The 24,851-nt window shown below is 40.4% G+C and overlaps 1 protein-coding gene across 1 annotated transcript in view; it reads left to right on the top strand.

Moving 5' to 3' along the window:
* The window catches only part of DNAH11 (dynein axonemal heavy chain 11), a 358,971-nt gene that overhangs the window by 65,390 nt on the left and 268,730 nt on the right, over window positions 1–24,851 (top strand). The window contains exons 13-22 of the mRNA XM_053898599.1: window positions 4,285–4,389; window positions 4,763–5,155; window positions 13,129–13,461; window positions 13,685–13,939; window positions 14,020–14,189; window positions 14,429–14,651; window positions 18,739–18,855; window positions 18,991–19,077; window positions 22,918–23,076; window positions 24,446–24,529. Of these exons, the coding sequence (XP_053754574.1) occupies window positions 4,285–4,389; window positions 4,763–5,155; window positions 13,129–13,461; window positions 13,685–13,939; window positions 14,020–14,189; window positions 14,429–14,651; window positions 18,739–18,855; window positions 18,991–19,077; window positions 22,918–23,076; window positions 24,446–24,529 (1,926 nt within the window). The remainder of the gene's footprint in view (window positions 1–4,284; window positions 4,390–4,762; window positions 5,156–13,128; window positions 13,462–13,684; window positions 13,940–14,019; window positions 14,190–14,428; window positions 14,652–18,738; window positions 18,856–18,990; window positions 19,078–22,917; window positions 23,077–24,445; window positions 24,530–24,851) is intronic.

A 24,851-nucleotide genomic window follows, 5' to 3' on the forward strand; every position in this document is an offset into this window, starting at 1 on the left:
GAGAACAGCATCACTTAGTTATGATTACAAACCTTAGCACATACATGTATAAATACATGACCTGGAGAACTGAGGGTTTCTTTTATCCCTAATTTCATAAAACCAGCTTACAGAAACTAAATTCGTGAGAAGTTCCAGGGATAATTCCTGTGTTTATACCTGAAGGGATGATAAAAACACAGACTATATGTTAACAGTTAACCTGTGGTGTAACAATCTAAGGGAGTCAACTGGTCTACCTTCAAAACGTGTTGTGCAGTCTTTTCCTCAGAGCCTGCGATTTAGAGGTGTAGTCATTTCTGCTACAACATGACATATGCCTTCCTAAAAATCACTGCACTAGGAAAGATTGCACTGTAAAAAGTACTGGGCTTATGGGGAAAATGGGGTTAGGGCTGTCATACTTTAAAAGCTGTAAGCAAGGGGTGCTTGGGTGGCTTGGATGATTAAGTGTCTGACTGATGTTATCAGCTCAGTTCATGATCTCATGGTAATGAGATCCAGCCCCATGTAGGGGTCTGTGCATAGTGTGGAGCCTTCTTGAAGTTCTTTCTCCGCCTCTCTCTCTGTCCCTCCCTCACTTGCTCTTTCAAAATAAGTAAATAAACCTAAAACAACTGTAAGCAATACATTAAAGAAACAGGAATGTAGTACCTCAAGATCATAAAAGCCATATATGAAAAACCCACTGCTAACATCATCCTCAATGGGGAAATAGCTTTCCCCCTAAGGTCAGGAAAACAAGGATTTCCCCTCTCACCACTGTTATTCAACATAGTGTTGGAAGTCCTAACCTCAGTAATCAGACAACACACAAAAAAAAGGCATCCAAGTCAGCAAGAAGGAAGTCAAACTTGCACTTTTCGAAGACAACATGATACTCTATGTGAAAAACAAAAGATCCACCCCAAACTGCTAGAACTGATCCATGAATTCAGCACAGGATTCAGTCACAGGATATGAAATCAGTGTATAGAAGTTGGTTGCATTTCTATACACCAGTAATGAAGTAGCAGAAAGAGAAATCAAGGAATTGATCCCGTTTACAATTGCACCAAAACCCATAATACCTGGGAATAAACCTAATCAGAGAGGTATAAGATCTGTACACTGAAAACTATAGAAAGTTAATAAAAGAAATTGAAGATTTCAAAAAAAAAAAAAAAAAAAGGAAAAACATTCCATGCTCCTGGATAGGAAGAACATATATTGTTAAAATGTCAATACTGTCCAAAGCACTCTACATACTCAATGCAATACCTATCAAAATAACACCAGCATTCTTCACAGAGCTAGAAAAAATAATCCTCAAATTTGTATGGAACCAGAAAAGACTCCGAATAGCCAAAGCAATCCTGAAAAAGAAAACCAGAGTAGGAGGCATCACAATTCCAGTCTTTAAGCTGTATTACAAAGCTGTAATCATCAAGACAGTATGGTACTGGCATAACAGACACATAGATCAGTTGAACAGAAGAGAGAAGCCAGAAATGAACCCACAAAGGTATGGCCAACTCATCTTTGACAAAGCGGCAAAGAGTATCCAATGGAATAAAGACAGTCTCTTCAGCAAGTGGTGCTGGGAAAACTGGACAGCGACATGCAGGAGAATGAACCTGGACCACTTTCTTACACCATATGCAAAAATAAACTCAAAATGGATGAAAGAACTAAATATTAGAAAGCTATTAAAATCTTAGAAGAGATAACAGGCAAGAAATTCTTTGACCCTGGCCGCAGCAACTTCTTACTAGACATGTCTCCATAGGCAAAGAAACAGAAGAAAAATGAACTATTGGGACCTCATCAAGATAAAAAGCTTCTTCACGGTGAAGGAAACTATCAGCAAAACTAAAAGACAGCTGATGGAATGGGAGAAGATATCTGCAAATAACCTATCAGATAAAGGGTTAGTATCCAAAATCTGTAAAGAACTGATTAAATTCAACACCCAAAAATAATTCAGTGAAGCAATTGGCAAAAGACACTTTTCCAAAGAAAACACATAGATGGCTGACACATGAAAAGATGCTCAACATCACTCATCATCAGAGAAATAACAAATCAAAACCACAATGAGATACCACCTCACACCTGTCAGAATGGCTAAAGTGAACAACTCAGGAAACAGCAGATATTGGTGAGGATGCAGAGAAAGAGGATCTCTTTTGCACTGCTGGTGGGAATGCAAACTGGTACAGCCACTCTGGAGAACAGTTGGGGGTTCCTCAAAAAATTAAAAATAGAACTACCCTATGACCCAGTAATTACACTACTAGGTATTTATCCAAGGGTTACAGGTGGGATGTTTCGAAGGGGCACATGCACCCCAGTTTTTATAGCAGTGCTATTGACAATAGCCTAAGTCCGGAAAGAGCCCAAATGTCCATCGACTGATGAATGGATAAAGAAGATAAAGAAGATTGTGTGTGTGTAATATTTCTCGGTAATCAAAAAGGATGAAATTTTGCCATTTGCAACAACATGGATGGAACCTAGAGTGTATTATGCTAAGTGAAGTAAGTCAGAGAAAGACAACTATCATATGACTTCACTCATATGTGAAATTTAAGATACAAGACAGATGAACATAAGGGAAGGGAAGCAAAAATAATATAAAAACAAACCATAAGAGATTCTTAAATCCAGAGAACAAACTGAGCGTTACTGGAGGCAAGGTGGGTGAGGGGGTAGGCTAAATGGGTAAGGGACATTAAGGAGGACGCTTGTTGGGATGAGTACTGGGTGTTATATATGAGTGACGAATCAGTAAATTCTATTCCGGAATTACACTGTATGTTAACCAACTTGGATGCAATTTAAAAAAAAAAAAAAAAAAAAAGGAAAAAAAGAAAGAGGCAAACCAAGAAACAGACTCTTAACTAGAGAGAACAAACTGATGGTTATCAGAGGGAAGGTGGGTGGAGGCATGGGTGAGGTAGGTGATGGGGATGAAGGAGTGCACTTAATGTGATGAGCACTGAGTGTTGTACAGAAATGTTGACTCACTGTATTGTACACCTGAAACTAATATCACACTGTGTGTTAACTAATGAATTTAAATAAAAATGTAAAAAAACAGGAATGTAGGAAAAACAGCATTATTTTATACATTTTAAATGGCTACATAAATAATATATAGCTACCACAGTAAATATGACTTTCCCTTGACAAAGACCTGAAGTTTGCTCGTGGAAGTAGGTGTTGGAAAGGTTGCAGTTCATGTGTTACTGTGAAGTGACGGAAGGAGAGTTCTCTGATACCAGGCAGAAAGTTGTACCCCCCTCCCACCCCTGCAGGTGAGTGGGCGTGGCTCCTCATGCGTGAATGAACTGAAGCCCTTGGTGGCTGTTTACATATGAGCATTTTGTGTATTTCTAAATGATTTTTTTTTTAATTAAAAAGGTTTTTTTAATGTTTATTTTTGTGAGAGAATAAGAGTGTGAGCAGGGGAGGGGCAGAGAGAGAGGGAGACACAGAATCTGAAGCGGGCCCCAGGCTCTGAGCTGTTGGCTCAGAGGCTGACGAGGGCTTGAACTCACGAGCCGAGTCGTGAGGTCATAACCTGAGCCGAAGCTGGGTGCTTAACTGACTGAGCCATCCAGGCGCCCCTAATTTTTAAAATTTTTATTGGAGAGCATGAGGGGCAGAGAGACAGAATTCCAAGCAGGTTCCACACTCATTGGGGGGCGGACGCGGCTCACTCCTATGATCCTGGGATCATAACCCAAGCTGAAATAGACACTCAACCAACTGAGCCACCCAGGTGCTCCGTGCCTATTTCTAAGCTTTCCAGTTGAGTTGGGTGCGGTTTTTACTTTTACCTGGTGTTTCTTGCTAATGAAATTGCAGATAAGCATAGACAAAATAGGTGGCATCCTCACTTTGCTAGTGTATCAATCACATTGGAACACATTTATGTTTTCAAAACAAACATTGTAACAGGAAGAAGGTACTGGGAAAACATTGAGGTCCGTTTATGGCCTTCAGTTTCACCTGTCCATGTGCACATGTTGCTGTCTTTTGCTTAAATTCTTTCCCTGACTGTGGGCCATAACCAGTGACAGATACCTTTATTATTTATATTTCCACATCATAAGGAATGTATGATTGTTACGCGTATGCTTAAAAAGCATGTGAAACAGCAGCCTCAGTCAGTTAAGCCTTGACAGTTTGAGAGTATTGTAACCATTGGATGAAATTTTAAGTGTTGGGATTTTAATGTGTGTTGAAAGAGAATGCTCTTCTTAAAATACATAATGATCCTTGATTTTCTTTTAAAAGCTAGTGGCTGTATTGAGAGAAATGAAATACCTTTTGATGTTGAAGAAATCCAACATACCAGATTCAGCTTTAGCCATCTTCAAAAAAAGAAACACTATTTTAAAGGTTAGTGTTTTTAGGGTATTTTTTGAACAGAAATATTTTTTTTACTTGTGTTTTTCTTTTTTTATTTTTTTGAGAGAGGGAGAGTGAGCGTGAGCTGGGCAGAGGGGTGGAGGGAGAAAGAGAATCGTAAATAGACTCCACATTCATCATGGGGCCCGATGCAAAGCTTGATCCCATGACCCTGGGATCATGACTTGAGCCAAAATCGGGAGTCAGATGCTCAGCCAACCGAGCCACCTATGCACCTCTGAACACAAGAACAAGTGTCTTGATTTGTAATTATTAACATGTAGACCAATAGTACTTTGATGCCTTTAAGATACATAGCTATAACATATTTGGCCCTTTTTGTTTGGGGATTTCCTTTGCTCAGTACATTGGAAATCTTGAACTTCTTGTGCAAGGATATAATAAGCTGAAGCAGACTCTTCTGGAAGTGGAATACCCTCTGGTTGAAGAGGAGCTGAGGGCCGTGGATGAGCAACTACAGACAGCCGCGACGTCGCTGACGTGGCAGGATGACTGCTGGGGATACATTGAGAGGGTGCACACAGCGACGGCGGAATTGGCACACAGAGTTGAGCATGCGCGGAGCAATGTTAAAGCGATCCAGCAAACCATGAAGGCGTGGGCCGAGTGTACGCTTCTGCCCAGGAGGGAGCATCGAAGGGAGGCTGTCTTTACCTTGGAGGACAAGAGTGATTTGTTCTCTAAAAAGTACAAGCGAATTCAGGAAGATGGCTGCAAGATACATAACTTGGTGGAGGTAATTGCTTTTAAGGTTTTGAAATAGATTGAAGAGCTTTTCAATTAGCTGAGAAGGCAGCAGACCTACACAACCTTATAATGTAGGATTGTTTTATTAGGGTTGAGAGAGCTTTATGTGTGGTTTTGTTAAGCATTTAAAATGGAGAAATTTGTCTTGCTCGCCTATTGGAATGTGAGATATTTTCATGAAACACAAAGGCTAGAGAGGGGATCCTTGTGTTTGTCATAGCTACATGCTCTTCTGGCAGCTGTCAATAACTAGCATTGTTGGTGGGGTGCCTGTCTGTGTCAGCCATCTTGTCTGCGTCATCTCCTGCCACCCTCTCAACCTTCTAAGGGTGGTGATAGTAGTCACTCTTTTTTTTTTTTTTTAACAAGTATTTGAATTTTTAAAACTATTCTAGAGTTGTCAATTTAAGAGAAAATAAAATAAAATAGAACAAGGCAGAAAAATAAAAGTAATCAAGCAAAAAGTCCCTTATCTGTTGGACCTTATATTCTAGTTGGAAAATAGAGACAATAACAAAAACAGAATAAGTCAATTGGTCATAGGATAAATGGTAAAAAATAGAGCAGGTAGGATACGGAATCATTGGTAGGGAAGGTGTACTTTTTAAAATTCTAGTTAGATAAGGGTTGGTGGGGGGTGGGAGGAAGGGGAGGGTGGGTGATGGGTATTGAGGAGGGCACCTTTTGGGATGAGCACTGGGTGTTGTATGGAAACCAATTTGACAATAAATTTCATATAATGAGAAAAAAAATTCTAGTTAACATTCAGTGCGATATTGATTACAGAATAGGATTCAGTGATTCATCACCTATGTTCAACAACCATTGCTCATTACAACAAGTGCCCTCCTTAATACCCATCACCCATCTAGTCCGATTTCCACCCTCCTCCCTCTGTCAACCCAAAGTCTATTCTCTATCATTAAGTCTTTTGTGATTTGTTTCCTCCCCTGGTCTTTTTATTCCCCCCGTTTTCCATATGTTCATCTGTTTTGTTTCTTAAATTTTACATATGAGTGAAATCATATGGTATTTGTCTTTCTCTGATTTATTTCACTTAGCATGATACATTCTAGTTCCATCCACATCATTGCAAATGGCAAGATTTCATTCTTTTTGATTGCTAATATTCCATTGTGTGTGTGTGTGTGTGTGTTCATGTGTGTGTATCACATTTTATTTATCCATCATCAGATGAACATTGGGGCTCTCTCCATAGTTTAGCTTTTGTTGATAATGCTGCTATAAACATTGGAGTGCATGTACCCCTTTGAATCTGTATTTTTGTCTCCTTTGGATAAATACCTAATAGTGCAATTGCTGAATTGTAGGATAGTTCTAGTTTTAGTTTCTTGAGGAACCTCCACACAGTTTTCCAGAGTGGCTGCATCAGTTTGCATTCCCACCAGCAGTACAAGAGGATGCCCCTTTCCCACATCCTCACCAACACCTGTTGTTTGTTGTGTTGTTAATTTTAGCCATTCTAATGGGTATGAGGTGGTATCTCATGGTTTTGATTTGTATTTCCCTGATGATGAATGATGTTTAACATCTTTTCATGTGTTGGCTGTCTGGATGTCTTCTTTGGGAAAGTGTCTATTCATGCCTTCTGCCCATTTCTTAACTGGGTTGTTTTTTTGGGTGTTCTGTTTGATAAGTTCTATATTTTGGTTATTAACCTTTTAACAGATAGATGATTTGCAAATATCTTCTCCCATTCCATAGGCTGCCTTTTAGTTTTGTTGATTTTTTACTTTACTTTGCAGAAGCTTTTTATCTAGATGAAGTCCCAGTAGTTTATTTTTACTTTTGTTTCCCATTGGCAACATGTCTAGTAAGAAGTTGCTGTGGCCAAGGTCAAAGAGGTTGCTGCTTGTGCTCTCCTCTAGGATTTTGATGGTTTTCTGTTGGACATTTAGATCTTTCATCCATTTTGAATTTCTTTTTGTATGTATGGTGTAAGAAAGTGGTCCGGTTTCATTCTTCTGCCTGTAGCCATCCGGTTTTCCCAACACCATTTGTTGACGACTGTCTTTTTTCCACTGACTACTCTTTCCTGCTTTGTTGAAGATGAGTTGACCATATAGTTAGGAGTCCATTTTTGGATTTTCTATTCTGTTCCATTGATCTATGTGTCTGTTTTTGTGCCCATACTATATAGTACATATGTTATAGCTTTGTAATATAGCTTGAAATACAGGATTGTGATACCTCCAGTTGTGTTTTTCTTTTTTAGGATTGCCTTGGCTATTCAGGGTCTTTTGTGGTTCCATATAAATTTTAGGATTGTTTGTTCTAGCTCTGAACAATGTTGGTAATATATTCACAGGGATTGCATTAAATGTGTAGATTGCTCTGGGTAGTATAGACATCTTAACAATGTTTTTCTTCTAATCCATGAGCATGGAAGGCTTTTTCATTTTTTTGTGTCCTATTCAGGTTTTTTCATAAGCATTCTATAGTTTTTGGAGTACAGATCTTTTACCTCTTTAGTTAGGTTTATTCCTAGGTATCTTACCATTTTAGGTGCAATTGCAAATTGGATCAGTTCCTTGATTTCTTTTTCTGCTGCTTTGCTAGCGGTGTGTAGAAATGTGACAGATTTCTTCACATTGATTTTATATCCTGTGACTTTGCTAAATTCATGTACTGCTTCTAGCAGTTTTTCAATGGAGGCTTTTGGGTTTTCTACATAGAGTATCATGTCATCTGTGAGTAGTGAAAGTTTGAGTTCTACCTTGCTGATTTGGATGGGGGGGTATTTTATACGAAGCGGTTTGAAACACTTTCTTAATAAGGTAGCAGTTCTGCATTGAACCAGAAGGGAAAGAGAATGAGCCATGTAGATATCAGGAGAAGGATGCTGTAGGTAGCAAAAGTACAGAAGTTTGAGGAAAGATCCTGGCCTGTCCCAGGATCAGTTAGAGAGCCAGCATGCCTGAAGCAGAATTCATAAGGGGAATAGTGGTAGCTGATAAAAGCTTAGAAGGGACTAAGGATCCATCATAGGGGATGGACAGGCCATTATGAGAAATTTGGTTTGTACTGGGAGGTGAAATGGCAGCAGAGACTCTCTGTTCCAAGGCTTGGCCTGTTGACTGTAAATCAGAGGTTGGGGAGCAAGGAGGTGGTAGGAGGTAGAGAGACCATTAGGAGATTAGTTTAATAATTCAGGCAACAATGGCTTGGGTCAGAATGGTAGTGATAGAAGCAGTCATGCTGGATGTATGTTGAAGGTAGAACCAACAAGATTTGTTGTGGTGAGTCAGGAGAGAGCGATGTCAAGGATGAGTTGAGATTTTTTGGTCTGAGCAACTGGAAAATTGGAGTTTCCCTTTAGTGATATAGGGAAGACTGTGAGAGAGTGGATTTTGCCTGAAGAGAGAGGCTTTGGTTTGGGCCATGTTAGTGAGAGAGGCACGCTCAAGGGGATATTTTGCGTAGGCTGGTACTGCAGTCGAGTCTGGACTTTTGGGTTAGAAGTCTAGGCCAGTGACACAGAGCTGAGAGCCAGGAGCATGTATGTTATATGGGAAGCCACAGACTTACCTGGGTTCAGGTAGGGATTAATTGTAGATAGAAGAGAGGCCTGAGGACTGACCTTGAAGTCATCCCTGAGGCCAGGGAGGAGGGCAAGGTCCAGCACAGGAAGCGGAGAAGGCCAGTGAAGTAGACAGAAAATCAAGAGAGATGCAGTCCTGGAAATCCCGTCAAGAAGGGATTTCAAGAAGGAGGAAGCTTTTGACTTTGTCCCATCCTGATTTATGACCGGAAAATGAGGGCCGAGACTGGCAGTCAGATTTTGCACCATGGGAGCCATTGGTGACTGTGACAGACCTAACTGAATAGAATGGAAGCCAAATTGGAGTGACTGACGAGAATGGGAGAAATGGGAACAGAAATCCGCTAAATTGAGGAGCTCTAGGGGGCGGGAACTGAAAACTGCACAGTGCCTGGGGCGTGTCAGGGATGGGGAGGATTTTATTTTATTTTGTTTTGTTTATTTATTTATTTATTTATTTACTTATTTTTAAATTAAAATGTTTTTTTAAAAATGTTTATTTTTGAGAGAGATAGAATGTGAATGGGGGAGGGGCAGAGAGAGAGGGAGACACAGAATCTGAAGCAGGCTCCAGGCTCTGAGCTGTCAGCACAGAGTCCAACATGGGTCTTGAACTACTGAACCACGAGATGGTGACCTGAGTAGAAGTCAGCTGATTAACCGACTAAGCCACCCAGGTGCCCCATTGTTTTGTTTATTTTTGATTAAGAATTTTAAAAGTTTATTTATTTATTTTGAGGGAGGGTGGGAGAGGAGGGAGAGAGAGAGAAAATAGGTGAGTGGGGGAGGGGTAGAGAGAGAGAGAGTCCGTGTGCGAGGGGCCGCATAATCCCAAGCAGGCTCCGTGCTGTCACTCAGAGTCTGATCTGGGGCTCAATTTCACGACAATGAGATCATGACCTGAGCTGAAATCAAGAGTCATATGACTAACCAATTCTGCCATGCAGGTGCCTTGGGAAGATTTTTTTTTTTTTAATTTTTTTTTTTAACATTTATTTATTTTTGAGACAGAGAGAGACAGAGCATGGCTGGGGGAGGGGCAGAGAGGGAGACACAGAATCAGAAGCAGGCTCCAGGCTCTGAGCCACCAGCCCAGTGCCCGACGCGGGGCCCGAACTCATGGACCGCGAGACCGCGACCCGAGCCGAAGTTGGACACTTAACCGACTGAGCCACCCAGGCGCCCCGGGAATATTTTTTTTTAATTTTATTTATTTATTTTTGAGAGAGACAGAGACAGTGTGAGTGGTGGAGAGGGAGAGAGAGAATCCCAACCAGAGAATCCCACCGACAGTGCAGAGCCCGACATAGGACTCGATCTCGTGAACTGTGACATCATGACCTGAGCTGAAACCAAGAGTTGGACTCTTAACCAACTGAGCCACCCAGGCACCCCTGGGAGGATTTTATTTTTAATGCTGGTTGATGTTTTTGGGTGATAGAAGTTGATTGGAATGATCTAGGAGAGGAGAAATAATGACTGAGGAAAGTCTTGGAAGGAATGGGATTGCATACATACATGGGGATGTTGGCTGTAGACAGGAACATGGGCAGCTAATCTGTAGTGACTGGAGAGAGGACAGCAAAGTACAGGATTGTGGTGCTCACAGAGGGGCAGCTCTGGTGAGGGGAATGTGGGGAAGTTCATTTTTCATTCTTCATAAGGAAAAAAGAACAGGAACCAAAGAGCAAATTCAGTATTTCCTTCTGAGTGCATTTGTTATATGGAATCTCTATAGATAGACACGGTGCTCAGACCAGAGTCAGGCTGTCCTGTTGAAACAAGACCCAGGGAAGGTAGAGGGCCTGGTGGGTTACTGTGGCAGCAATCTAGGTGACAGATGGTTGTACCTGGACCGGGGAGGTGACTATGGAGATAATTAGGAGTGGTTGGGTTCTGCATATATTTTAAATTAGGTAAAACAAACAGAATTGGATGTGGAACATCAAAGAAGGAGGCTATTCTAAGAGTTTGATGCCCCTCAGCTGGAAAAATGAAGTTGCAATCCATTCAGACATTCAGGTGGGAAAGGCTGTGTGAGCAAGAGGACAGCTGAGAAGGAAAGATGTCAGTCTTAGACATTTAAAAAAATGTTTCTTTATTTTTGAGAGAGAGAGAGACAGACAGTGTGAGCAGGGAAGAGGCAGAGAGAGAGGGAGACACAGGGTCTGAAGCAGGCTCCAGGCTCTGAGCTGTCAGCACAGAGCCCAACACGGGGCTCAAACTCACAGACTGTGACATCATAACCTGAGCTGAAGTTGACGAACAGACTGAGCCACCGAGGTACCCCTAATGTGAGGTGTCTGTCAGATGAGGAGGAGTTGTGGCAGCAGTTGGATTTACTAGTTCTGGAGTTTGGGAAAGGGCTGTAAACTGGAAGTGCCTGTGAAAAAGAAGTCGGTGGCCATGACATTTAAGCTCATGAGATCCCCAAGAGCTGTGTAGCTAGAGAACAGAAGTAAGTCAAGGGCAGGTCTGTGGGGAAACAGGGAGGAGGAAGAAGAACCTTAGGAAACAGGGAGGAGGAAGAAGAACGAGCCCAAGGTGCAGAAAAGGAACATGACACAGTAGGAGGAAAACCAGGAGAGGCTGGCGAATGAGGATGAAGACACAGAGTGAAGAAGGGGTGTGAAGGAGAACACACCTGCTCACCAAAATGTGACGTGTGGCGCACTTGATATGCTGTGTTGAGCGTAGTGTAGCAAAAAAAGAAAAACATTAATACGGGTTTCAAAGTTTCTTTTGGCTTCCAAGTTTGTCTGAAGTTTCTAAGTTTTAATTTTCCTTACTGATAACAGCTTGCTCGGACAGACTTTGTCGCGGCTTTCTTTCTTTGATTGCTGCCTGTATGAGCATTCTAGGGCTGCGGTAACAGAGTACCACAAATGGGGGGCTTGTAATGTCAGAAACGTATTCTTTCACAGTCTGAAGGCTAGAAGTCTGAAAGCAAGGTGTGAGCAGGGCTGTGATGTTTGGAAACAGGTTTGGAAAAGACCTGCCCTCCGGAGTCCAGAGGTCCTGTTTCTAGTTCTAGCTTAGTTGCTAACTTCCTACCCCTGTGACACTTGGTATGTCTTAGGTCTTTGTTTTTATATCTTTAAAATGAAGAGACTTAACAAGATGGTCTTTAAGGATTTTTGTGTTTTCGGCTCTAAGATCTATATTTCTTCTTTCTAGTGCACACAAAGGAGCCGAGACTGCTATGTACAATTGCCCAGGATGTCTACTGCACAACTCCAGGGTAGTGGGTCACGTATACTACAGATATATACGGATATGAATAGTCCACCTGGATGGGCAAGATAGCATTTCTCAAAGGAGAGGCCCTTAAATTTGTTTGAGGGCAAGAAATCCCTCAAAGAACTTTCTAATCTTGGCCCATTTTTATCACCTCTTTATTTCTGGTTCTTGCAAGTAACACACACCTTTGAATCCTGGATCATATATCCACAGTAGCAAAAGATCAAAAAAAAGCAAAGAGTATAGTCTGCCTTGTAACCAGCTCTTATTCCAGGGTCTCCTTTTGTCTGTGCTCTCGTTTCTGAGTTGGGCCTCTGCTCTCTGGACTGTAATGCCTATGTAACCTTTGCCACTCAGAAAGGTGTCTCTGGAACCAGCCGTGCTGCCCACCTGATCTTTTCAAATCTGTGTCCTTAGGTCTGCCACACTGTATGCCCCACCTCTAGCAGTCTTGATGCATATCTGTGTCCGACCCTGTCATGCCCTACTGCCTATTCATCACTCACACTCGGGAGATGTTGAAGTAGAAGAACTTAATATTGTTGAAGCACAAAGAGAGTTTCGACTTCACCAAGCCTGTTTTCCCCAAGCTGGGTTACTATTCCGTAGGCGACTTATAGGTGCTTTGCACAAAGTGTTCTTTGTGTTTTGGTTAAACCAACGTAAGTGAACTTATAATAGTGGAACAGTGAATCTCCAAGAAAGGCCTGCAGGACAGAGCGCTTTGCTGACTTAGTGACCTTGGATGTTCCAGAACAGTGTTCTCTGAAGGGCCAGTTTGGGAAACCTACACCTTGGGCCCTGGAAGACCATGTCCTAGGCCCCTTGGAGTTAGGGACAGAGCAAGAACTTGAGCCTATGTCCAATACATACAGAATGTGTTCGGAACTCAAGAATTTCTTGTTCGTATTTGAAGATGCAATTTTCATAATTATTTTTCCTTTAAAGAATGACTTTTGAATGTATTTTATAACTGATACAAATGTCACAACAACCTGCTTTGATTTTTACTATTTAGCTTAAGGTTCTACAACCTAGCATTTAAATGTCCCTGACTTGTGCAGGAGCAAAATATTTTTTTAACAAAATATTTAAACGTAAAGCTTTCATGTTTGTACTCACTGTTGTTTATACTCCTCTGTTAATATTTACATTTGTAGGAAAACAGGAAGCTCTTCAGAGCAAATCCTTCTCTGGATACGTGGAAGATTTATGTAGAATTCATTGATGACATTGTGGTGGAAGGCTTTTTTCAAGCTATCATGCACGACTTAGATTTCTTTCTGATGAATATGGAAAAACAACTGAAACCTGTGCCGTTTTTTCAAGCACAGATGATCCTCACGCCCCCTGAGATTCTGTTTAAACCTTCTTTAGAACGAGAGGCTGGGGATGGCTTCTATGATCTGGTGGAGGGAGTGCTATGCAGTAGTTTCAGAATGTCTGCCCAGATGAAGCGGGTGGCAGCACATCTGGAAATCGCCGATTATCAGGTATTTTCTTTGTAAATGGGTATTTATGTTTTGTTAATGATTCAAACATAAATTGAGGTAATGGGGAACACTAGGAAATGAGACGCTGGGAAACGACAACACGGTTTTTGATTGATTGTACCAACTGCTCTGCCATTGAAGAATTTCAGTGAGTAAGTTCTGTTGCATATAGCTGATGAAGCGAGGTTGCTTTTAATAAACCCTTGGCTTTCCTCTCTTTTAGAATGACATGGAGAATATGTTAGGCCTGGCAGAAGTCAGGCAGGAGATAATGAACAGAGTGGCAGACGTCATCAACAAAGTCTTGGACTTTAGAAATACCCTGGACACATATGCTTACCTCTGGGTTGATGACCGATCCGAGTTCATGAGGCATTTTCTCCTGTATGGCCCCAGTATGTCATCTGAGGAGACAGGTGCTCATGCAAACGAAGAAGTCCCCGAACAACCACCGACTCTCCAACAGTTCAGAGAACAGGCAAGGAAAACCATTAGTGTTTAAGGTACTTCTTTGCTTTTGACTGAACTGTTAAAGTCATTTTTTTTTTCTAATTATAGATTGACATTTATGAAGCTTTGTATGTTCAGATGAGCAAGTTTGATGACTTCAGAGTGTTTGATAGCTGGTTCAGGGTGGACATGAAGCCCTTCAAAGTGAGCTTGCTGAACATTATTAAGAAATGGAGCTGGATGTTTCAGGAGCATCTTTTGAGATTTGTCGTAGACAGGTAGCCTTCTTTGCTTTGGTATTTGGAATTACAACTCTGAACAGCTGACTGCTTTCTAATATTGAGATAAAAATTTTAAGAACATTAAAACTGCCGGTTTCTTAACAGAGATAACGAGTGATGTTTAAATAGGTAAATAGTGACCATAAGATTCTATCAGAAGTCTTCTAAAGGTTTTAATGCGCTTAATTTGGGTTTGCATGTCTTTGTGTGCATGTATATTTCTGTGTATTTAATAGTCTGAATGAGCTACAAGACTTTATAAAGGACACAGATGCTGGACTTCAGAGAGATTTAAGTGAGGGTGATCACGATGGTTTGGTGGATATCATGGGGCATCTTCTGGCGGTAAGAAGCCGACAGAGAACTACTGATGAACTCTTCGAACCACTAAAACAAACCATCGCACTCTTGGAAACCTATGGCCAGAAGATGCCTGAGCAAGTCTATATTCAGCTGGAGGTAAGCGTACTGGTAAAATAACCACAATTAACTTAAGTTGAGCACCTACTTTAGCCAAGCTCTTTACATCCCCTCTCTTATACCATCCTTTAACAACGTATACTGTAGACCCCTGCTTGTATTTTACAGGTTAGGGATCTGAAAAAGAGTTAATATATTTTTCAAAGTCACACAAATCGTAAAACCAGCCAGCACAAATCTAGGAGTGTTTCATGCCAAAATACTCCATCTCAACTGCTGTCCTTCACTGCCTTCTTATTGGACGGTATTTAGGTAACAGCCTCGGAGTTGCTCTTTGGAGTTCCACTTTACCTTGACTTTAAGACCTGAAATATATTCCAGTTCTCTTTCATTGAAAGCTGTCTGTCCGTTGAGAGGAGTCCTAGTCTTTGGAAGCCTATTATGGACGCTTTAATAAAGAATAAAGCACAGGGGGCGCCTGGCTGGCTTAGTCAGTTAAACGTCGCACTCTTGATTTCTGCTCAGGCTATGACCTCACAGCTTGGAGCCTGCTGATCTCTCAGAGAGATTTTTTCTGTCCCTCTGTCTCTGCCCCACCCCCACTCTTGCTCTCTGTCTCTCAAAATAAATACACTTAAAAAAGAATAAAGCCCAATTTGGTTGGAGAAATCACTGTTTTCTGAATAGGAGTTGCGTGTTGTCCTCCTGTTTCTGTCCTTTGGAAAAACTTGGTGGCTGCTCTGTGCCCAGTGCTGAATGAAGTTGTGGTAGTTAGAATTAAAACCACGAATCAAGAGCTCACAGTTCCCATGCCTATATCGGAGTATTGGAGATCATATATTTGCATCATCCACCAACTTCCAGGATGGACTTAGGTTTCACCTTGCACATGTGAATAGTGGACACATTAATGTAAACACACTTGTATTAAATTCTAGCTCAGAGAGTAGAGTGTGGAACCCAGACGTAGATTTGATTTTGAGTACCGTACGAGTTCATCCCATCTGCTTGTCTCAGAGCATGCTCCCTCTTCAGGAAAATATCTCTCCAGATCCCTTACATTTAACATTGGTACTGTGTCCACTTCCCCCACTTTTTCTTTTTTTGAGGTGAAATTCACCGTTCGCATGACATAAAATTTATCATTACAAAGTACGTGGCATTTAATATGAACGTAAGGTTGTGTAACCACCACCTCTCATCTCCATACCCTTTCATCACTCCGAAAAGGACGTCCATGCCTATTGGCCTTCTTTGCCCATGACTTCTCCCTTGCACTCTGCCCCCAGTCCTTGGCCCTTGCCAGTCTTCTGTTTCTGTGGGTTTACTTCTTCTAGATACTTCCTACATGGAATTGTACAATACAGGGTATTTTGTGTCTGGCTTCTTTCACTTGGCATAATATTTTTGAGGTTCATTCACATCGTAGTATGTGAATGCTGCTTTCTTTCTCGTGTCTGAATAATGGTTACATTGTATTTATATCTACCACAACTTAAGTCTTGATGGACATTTGGGTGGTTTCCATCTTTTGGCTATTATGAGTCGTGCGTGCTGGTGTGAACATTGGTGTACAAGTAACTATTTGAGTACCTGATTCCTTTTTTTTTTTTTTTTTTTTTTTTTTTTTTTTTTTTTGAGTACCTCCTTTCAGTTTCTTGTGGAACACACTTAGAAGTGGAATTGCTGGGTCCTGTGGTGATACTAAGTTTAACTTCTTGAGAAACTGCCAAACTTCTTGCAGCAGCTGCTGCATTTTATCTCTCTCATTTTGTTTTGTGAAGATTGAATGCAGCAGTGTATTTACAAGCGTTATCTTGATTACAGAGACCATAAAGAATTAATATGTATGGATTGCTAAGTTCTATTTAACTATAAAATTGCCATGAGAACTGAAACCTAGTTAGATATGGAGTGTGGTAAGATGTGGATACAGACACGCATAGCAAGAGTGAGAGATGAGATAGTTGTGGGGCACAGTGTAAATGTTTGTTTTTAGAGAGCTTTGGATATTCTTTCAGCCGGATCTTGGATCTTAATATATAGAGAAACCAGTGGTAACACAGATCATGTAACCACAGCTTCTAGAATTTCTGTTTTAAGAGTTTGGCTCATTATTTAAGGTTAATGCATTATTGAAAACACTGGGCTTTTTAATATTTCGAAAGTGGGCTACACTTTTAGCTATGTGTGTGCCTCCATCCAGAGGAAAAATAAGACTTAAAGGCACTACAAAATACATGTGGAGGATAACAGTGCCCCAATCTTATTTTAATTAAAGTAGTTTGTGATACTGTTTCCTCCTCATAATCATTAACAGTTATAACATTGTCCAGAAGCTAGCCTGTGCTTGATTCTAGGCTAAGAAGCCCCTCCTTGTGGCTGTGTCCTTACTCACTGTCTACAATAAGGTCTGAGGCTAGACTAAACTTTAATGTATAGCTTTTATTAAGTCCCTTCCTTGTTAAGAAGCCTTCAGTGACTGCCTTTAGTTTCTGAATACTGTCTCATTTCCATACAAGCCTCACCCCAACCTGGGCTGGTAATCTTACCTGGCAGGATCTCCAGGGAGCTCCTGCTCATCTCTGCCCATTGCAACCCGGATATTACTTTGAGCCACAGAGTCAATGCTAACTCATTTTGGGAATCATATCAGTTAGACTTTGGAGATCATCTGATCTTTTGGTTTTCAATGAAAATCTATTTTTATCAAGCAGAAGCTTATTCGAAATCCTAAATATGAAGCAGGTAACAGCAGGTCTGGTGTAGTCAATAAGGGTTAAGGGGCACAAGCCCAGGGATGTGACTTTTGCACCTGTTACTCCGGAAAGTATTCCAGGTGATATTTGAGTTCCATGGAATCAATGGGAAAAGGCAAGGTGAGACTGTACGGATGAGGGTGCTGAGTTTTGATGAGAAGGGTGGAGGAAGATGATGAAGGACAAGGACGTTTAGAGCCCAGGTCTCTTGGTTCCTGGTCTGTTCTGGCAATTGCTGTCAGGAAAGTTGCCTTCCAAGAATTTTGTTTCCATAACCCCTAGACCTCCTGATGGAAGTTAACACATTCCGTCATATGGAATACTTCTTGGGAGCCTCTCATTCACTCTGATGGATTACAAAACAGTTTAAGTGGAAGAACGTATTTTATCTTTGTGGTACCCCTCCCCCCACGTAGATACAGTTGACACTTAGCACAGCGTCCTTCTCATAATTGGCAGCTACCCACTCAATCATTCATCAGATATTTATTGAGGGTTACAAATAGTCTTTAGAACCTTTGTTTTTGCTCTCGAGCTACACAAGTAGAGTCCCCTAGGGGTGGTTTTGTATGACACAACAATTTCAGTGTCCCAAGGAGATCAGAAAAACAATGCTCAGTTAGTCTGGGCACAAGGAATGCTTTTCAACAGTGGTTCTCTACAAGGGCTCTTCAAAGAAGATAATTTGTTGACCAAATAGGTTGTCCTGTTTGCACTGTAGTCAGGGAGTACAGGGTTGAGTTGCTACCTGGACTGTTTATTGCCGGTTTTGTCCTACATCAAGTAGGAATTAACCTTCTCTTCCCTTGGCTTCTTTTTACTTCAGAAATCCGGGACAGTTACAGCGAGCCTAACCTAAAGGCTCGAACTGTCCATTTAGAGAAAGGACACAAGGAGCTTTGGGAGCTAGAGGAAAATGTGGGCTTAGATTGATTCACGTTTTCCTCTCTGTCCCACCAGTTTCAAACAATCTTTCTCCACTTGCTAAATTGCTAAATCTGGCTCTTTTTCCACTTGTTACACAGCAAGGAAATCCTTTCCAGAGCGCTTTAATTTTATTCCCTGAACAGCAAAACAATTTGGAGATTGGTGTGTATTTTGAAAAGATTTTCGTTTATTCTGAGAGAAATCTTACACCAGACGACAGCCCTGGTTTATACTTGGAAGACATGGATCCACTGGCACCAGGGGGTCAGCCTGGCTCTGAGCCTTCTGGCCACTTGAATCTTTCTGGGGATAAGCATCTTCTCTTCTGGAAGAATGAGATGTCCTGGGTTCATTCAAAGAGGCTGGGATCATGGAGTCTTGTGGAGTTGATTGGATTGAAGCATTGAGGTAATTTCCCATTTGCACCTTTGTGTTTACAGGAATTACCTGAAAGATGGGAAACGACCAAAAAGATTGCAGTGACTGTCAGACATGCGGTCTCACCTCTCCAAAATGTCGAAGTCACGCTGCTGAGGAAAAAATGTATTTCTTTTGATGTAAGCTAACTACCAAGTTTTGTGGGTATTTTTGTTGGTATTTCCCCCCCCCCCCCATTTTTAAGAAAGATTTTACAAGAATAATTGAGGCTGTTGTTTGAGATTCACTGTCAGATTTTTTTCTGTCCACATCAGGAAAAGCAGGCCGAGTTCAGAGAGAGATTCAGACTCTATGCTCCTCTCCGTTTTAATACAGAAAATCCGTACACTGTGCTTGATAAGGTAACGCTGATCTCAATTATTTTTTGCTACGATAGTTATTTTAGAAAGTCAAATTAGATACTGCGATATTTTGCCTTAGTTTTGCGGTTAGTTATCGCAGTTGAGAATTAACTATTTAAAACTGGTTTATGAACCTTTCTCCCCAATAGTGATTTAAATCCTGTCTCCCAAAACCGCCATCATTATCAAAGTAATCATGTTTGTGAAAGTAACAAAAATGACTATTTTTAAGCACTTACTATGTATATGTGTCGAGAACTTTAAGCATATTACTTCATATTCTTTCTTCCAGTTCTTACAATATCCCCATGATACAGCTTCTGTTCTCCTTTTTTCAGCTAAAGAAACCATCGTGTGTAATTAAGTAACACTGGAGATTACAGTTAGTGACAGATTAGTGTTAAAATTCTACCTCTCTAAATTTTTTTAAAACAGGAATTTTAACCGTTTTGTTTACCATGTGATACTTGGCTAGTGACTTTTAACCATGGTTAAAGAAAGCTTATAACTTATTCCTTACTCTGGATAGAAATATTAGTCCTGCAGTCCTCATTCGTAATGAACTGCATTATTACAGTGAACTCTTAAGAATGAGTATTATGGACAAATAATCCAAAATGGTGAATAGTTTGCTTGAGGCTTGAAAAAAATGTTTTAAAAGTTTATTAGAGGGGTGTGTGGGTGGCTCAGTTGGTTGAGTGTCTGACTTTGGCTCAGGTCCTGAACTCACGGGCCGTGGGTTTGGGCCCTGCATTGGGCTCTGTGCTGATGGCTCAGAGCTGGATCCTGCTTGGGATTCTGGGTCTCCCTCTCTTTCTCTCTGCCCCTCTCCATCTCACGCTCTGTCTCTCTCTCTCTCTCTCTCTCTCTCCCTCTCTCCCTCCCTCCCTCCCTCTATCTCTCAAAAGTAAATAAACATTTTTTAAAAATGAAAAAAAAAAAAAGAAAAATAACAGAAATTCTTAACCTAGCGTCTAAAATAAGAAATGAGTTGGTGAGGTTTAGATTCAGGAACGGTGAATCTTTCTGAGATCTTCATGGAGACTTCCATCCTCTTTTTACTTCATGCTGGAGATGGTCTTTACTCCTTAGACTGGTATAAAACTTACAGCTTGTACCTCTCTGTCCAAATTGTAGATTGAATTTAGTTATAACTGCCTTAAAGCCTTTCAGAAAACACCATTCTGTAGCAGATCTTCTTTTTTCACTTGGCTAAAGAAAAGTGGTTAATGTATTCACTGTGGGTTAGAATATGCTAATAGAGTTGTGGAGTTTTTAAAGATTCTATGTGAATTGCAGGTGGTCTGAACAGATTGTGGAAGGGGAGACATTTTTACTTGACTAACCAATGTGCTGTATGTAAACATTTACTATAGTTATTTATTGAATCCTACCATTTGCATGCTATAATATAACAGCATATAGTTAAATATTTAAAAGTCAGAGATATTTATCCTTGTACCTACAGAATGTGTTGAGGGATGTTTTGAATATAGTAGGGCTGGGTTACCTTTATTTTGAAGTCATTTTCGTGTGTGTGGCTCATACATTTAATACTCCTCTAACTGGATTCATCCCAAGGCATTTAGGTGCCTATTCTGGGCTGGTAGTAGACCCTAGCATTCAAGGCACTTCACTCCATGAGGCAGAAAACCATTGCCCCTTCAGGATCAGAGGGAGTGGTATGGTGAATTTCTCCTTTATAACAGATTCCTCGGTAAACTTACATTATGTGCTCTTGTTTCTTCATATCCAAAGGTACAGTAAACAGTTGAATTAACATTACTAGGTATATATATTTAGGAATAATTTAGTGTAAGTAATCTAGGAAAAATGACAAATAAAAGGGCTGTTTACTTTGGGGAGTGTGGTAGTCTAGACATTTAGAAAATCCTTTTGTAAAACAGATGCTGAAACATGTTCAGAAATGTGCAACTTTTTTTTTTAGGTTTATTTATTTGAGAGAGAGAGAGTGTGAGATGGGGAGGAGCGGAGAAAGGAGAAAGGGAATCCAAGCAGGCTCCACGTTTTGAGCATGGAGCTCGATCTAGGGCTCCAACTCATAAACTGTGAGATCACGCTCTGAGCTGAAATCAAGAGTTGGACGCTTAACTCATTGAGTTACCCCAGGCACCCCTACATGTGTGACTTTATATCTATTGCTGAGCTCCCAAGAAAGCTCTGAAGGGCAGGGAAAAAAAGGAGTAGCTGAATCTCAGATGGAAAGCAGAGGCAAACAGAAGCTTCTGCTGTAGGAGTAAATGAAACGTTTATACCAGGGGACACAAAAATTCCTGGGAGAGCGTCAGTACTGGTTACACAGAGGGCCTTAATGACCATCTGAAGAATAAATTAATTGCAGTATTCATACAAAGTCACAAATGCAGTATTCATGCAAAGTAGTAGTTACACAGTAGTAGAAATCAGTGAATTTCACAGAGCCTCACGACTATGGCTCAAAGCAGGAATTGAAATGTCTTAATATAGAGTATAAAGTTATTCACATAAATTTCAAAAAAAATTTAACCTTTTAGCATTTAGCAGTACCTATATATATAGTAGAAATATAAAGATCAGGGGAATATTAAATAAAATTTGGCAATTAAATTTGTGGTGGGAAGGAAGGGAATAAAACTGAGGAGGCCATTAAAAGTTACCAATAACAACATAGTCCTAAGCCGAGGGTACGCACACACCCCACACCTTGTTATGTGCATGGAATTTTTCATAATAAAAAAAATTGGTAAACTGAGTCATAGCATTGCAGTTCTTGGTTATAAAGACATAACTTGTAAAAATGAAATACATGTATAATGAGAGAAGATTGAAGTGCTCATATTCTTCTTGATAGAGTAGGCAATTGGGAGAGTTGAAACCTGAGGCCCAGAAGGATTAAGTATGAGTATTGAAATTTAAGAAAACCAGAAGAACTAAAGTAATGTAAGAGTTGGGTATTGAGAGGAGGCTGGGAGAAAATATAAAGTGGAAAAACAAAGTTAAGTCCTCTTTTTGCAGAGCCAGTAACCTAGCGTAATGTCTGAACTTGATAAATGAAGAAGGAGCAGCTTGTGCATGGAATTGGGAGTTGGAGAAATGGCACCCAGAAGGATTGGAGAGAGCAGCAGCTTTTGCTGCGTTACAGGCTCTTCTGTACTCCTCTAACTTTAACCATGTGAACACACTACAGTGTTAATCAAAACTAAAATTAAGAGTTGGCTTATCAAGAAAGAAAAAAAATGACTCCGTTTGTATTTGGCGTAACACAGACATACATGCATAGACGGGATGGTAGCTCAGCCTTGGGAAGGATAATTGTACAGTGAAATTTCTCCTGCTGTGCTGTTTTTATCTCCAGTGTTTTATTCCATGAAGTCTCTTCAGTACATTTTGTACTACTGATAATCTCTAGGATATTTTTTAAATCCGAAAGTTCTTTTTTTAAAGAAGTGGTTTCTTCTTAAGTGGAATCTTCTAGAGCCTCACCATTTGCTCTCCAGCCAAGTCCCCGGCTATAAAATGAAAATCAAGAGAAAAAAATTGTACTCATAGAAATCTGATGCAAGAGCAAACTTTGCTGAAGCATGTAGGGGGCAATATTGGTGACAGGTTTGTCTTTATTAGTGGTCTACTCTGAATTTTTGAGTAGCTGTGAGTTTGCTTATCAAAAACCTCCATTTTACCAATACTTATACTGCTGATTTCTTTTAATGTTCATTTTAAAATGAAGGTTGCAAATGTTAACATAACTGGAGGTGTATAGAACCACGTGGCTTCTCTTTCTCTGGCAGTTCATTGGATGTTAAGGGTGTTTGCGTGCGTGTGTGTGTGTTTTCTCCTTAGGCAAATCAGGAGCTTGAAGCATTGGAAGAAGAAATGTTGCAGATGCAGGAATCTACCCATCTTTTTGAAGTGGCTCTTCCAGAGTACAAACAAATGAAGCAGTGTCGCAAAGAAGTAAAATTGCTCAAGGGACTCTGGGATGTCATGATTTATATCAGAGTAAGACACTCCTTTGTGTGTGTGTGAGTGCTTTTGTATAAATAGGCAAATTTTAATGTCCGTATCATTTTGTAGGGGTTTTATAATGTGAAATGTGTGTATCATATTCCCCTCCCCTTTGAATTAGAATTTGTGTATCTCTTAGAAGATTCTTCTCTGAATCAGGTTTTTAAAAAGATTTTTAATTATTTATTTTGAGAGAGAGAGCACAAGTGAGTGGGGGGCAGAGAGAGAGAGAGAGAAAGAGAGAAAATCCCACGAGGGGCAGAGAGAAAAGGAGGGAGAGTGCAGAGTCTGAAGTCCCAAAGTGGGGCACATGGTCACTCGATGCCTGATGTGGGGCTTGAACTTGTGAACCTCTAGATCATGCTCTGAGCCAAGTTGGATGCCTCAATTGACTGAGCCACCCAGGTGCCCCTATTTTTAGATCTGAATGGAACTGTGTGTGATGAGTTGACTGCTTCAAGTTCTTTTCAGGGATTATGTGGGATATAAAATAAAATTAATATATAACTATATAGTATGTGTATATGGTTACTTGTGCATGCAGATTCATGTATATCCTCCTACTTACATATACATGCATCTATAATGGACCTGACTAAAGTTAATTTATATACTGTTAATTCATTTACAATCTTCAGTGGGAAAATGCATTCTGGGGAAGTAGGTATATTGCAACATGTGTTATACATAATGTTCTGTGAGGTTAGTTGAGAACCATAGAAAGAAATATACTGGGGTGCCTTGTTGGCTGAGTTGGTTAAGCATCCAACTCTTGATATTGGTTCACCTCATGGTCTCACAGTTCCTGAGGTGGAACCTTGTTTTGGGCTCTGCTCTGACAGCATAGAGCCTTTTTGGGATTCTCTGGTTTTTTCTCTCTCTCTGTGCCCCTTTCCTACTCATGCATGTGCATTCTCTCTCTGTCTCTTTCAAAATAAATAAAAAAGGAAGAAATATAATAAGGGACCTAGAATATGGTCAAGAAATTGATGAGTGTCTTAATAATGTTGTAAAATTGTCTTATGAAAACTCATGTTAGATGTAGAGTTTTAAAATCTGGAATTCATGGTAATATACTTATCAACTCAGAGTACTCAGGATTAAATGATGATGGTATGTATATGGAATTTGTCATTGCGACTAAAAATTAATACATCATCATGTTTTCACCTTAAGTTTGATAGGTCCTGACAACTTTTTTGTTTTGCTGATACCGAAGTTTTGACAAGTGCAGTTAATATTTAAATAATTGACTCTTCACTGGATGATGGAATCACTGTGTATCATCAGTTTATATATTTTGCTGTGGAGACTTGATTTCACCAAATGTTGTTGACACTTTTATCTGCCTGTGCGTTTTCAGAGAAGCATTGATAATTGGACTAAAACCCAGTGGAGACAGATTAATGTGGAACAGATGGATGTAGAACTCAGAAGGTTTGCCAAGGCAAGTTCCATAACTGTCGATTACAACCATTTATCTTTCTCAGCACCACCTCCTTCCATCTTGCCTAACCGAGTGTCTGGTATATTGGGCTGGGTGTCCTTATTTACTTCAAACAGGATGATATGAGGCAGTACTTTTTTTTTTTTTTTTTTTTTTTTAAACTCTGAGCTAGTTGCATTTCTAATCGAGGCTCCCTTTTTGTGAATGAGTGGGTGAAAACATACTAGGGCAAATGAATCTGTGAGTAGCAGCTATAATCTTGAGCTAGCTTTGGCTTTCTAGAATGCAGGATGTTAAGATTATAAGTACCAGGGCAGAGGGG

Source organism: Panthera pardus, unplaced genomic scaffold, assembly GCF_024362965.1.
Source record: "Panthera pardus isolate Hobbes unplaced genomic scaffold, ASM2436296v1 HiC_scaffold_8, whole genome shotgun sequence".
Taxonomy (NCBI): domain Eukaryota; kingdom Metazoa; phylum Chordata; class Mammalia; order Carnivora; family Felidae; genus Panthera; species Panthera pardus.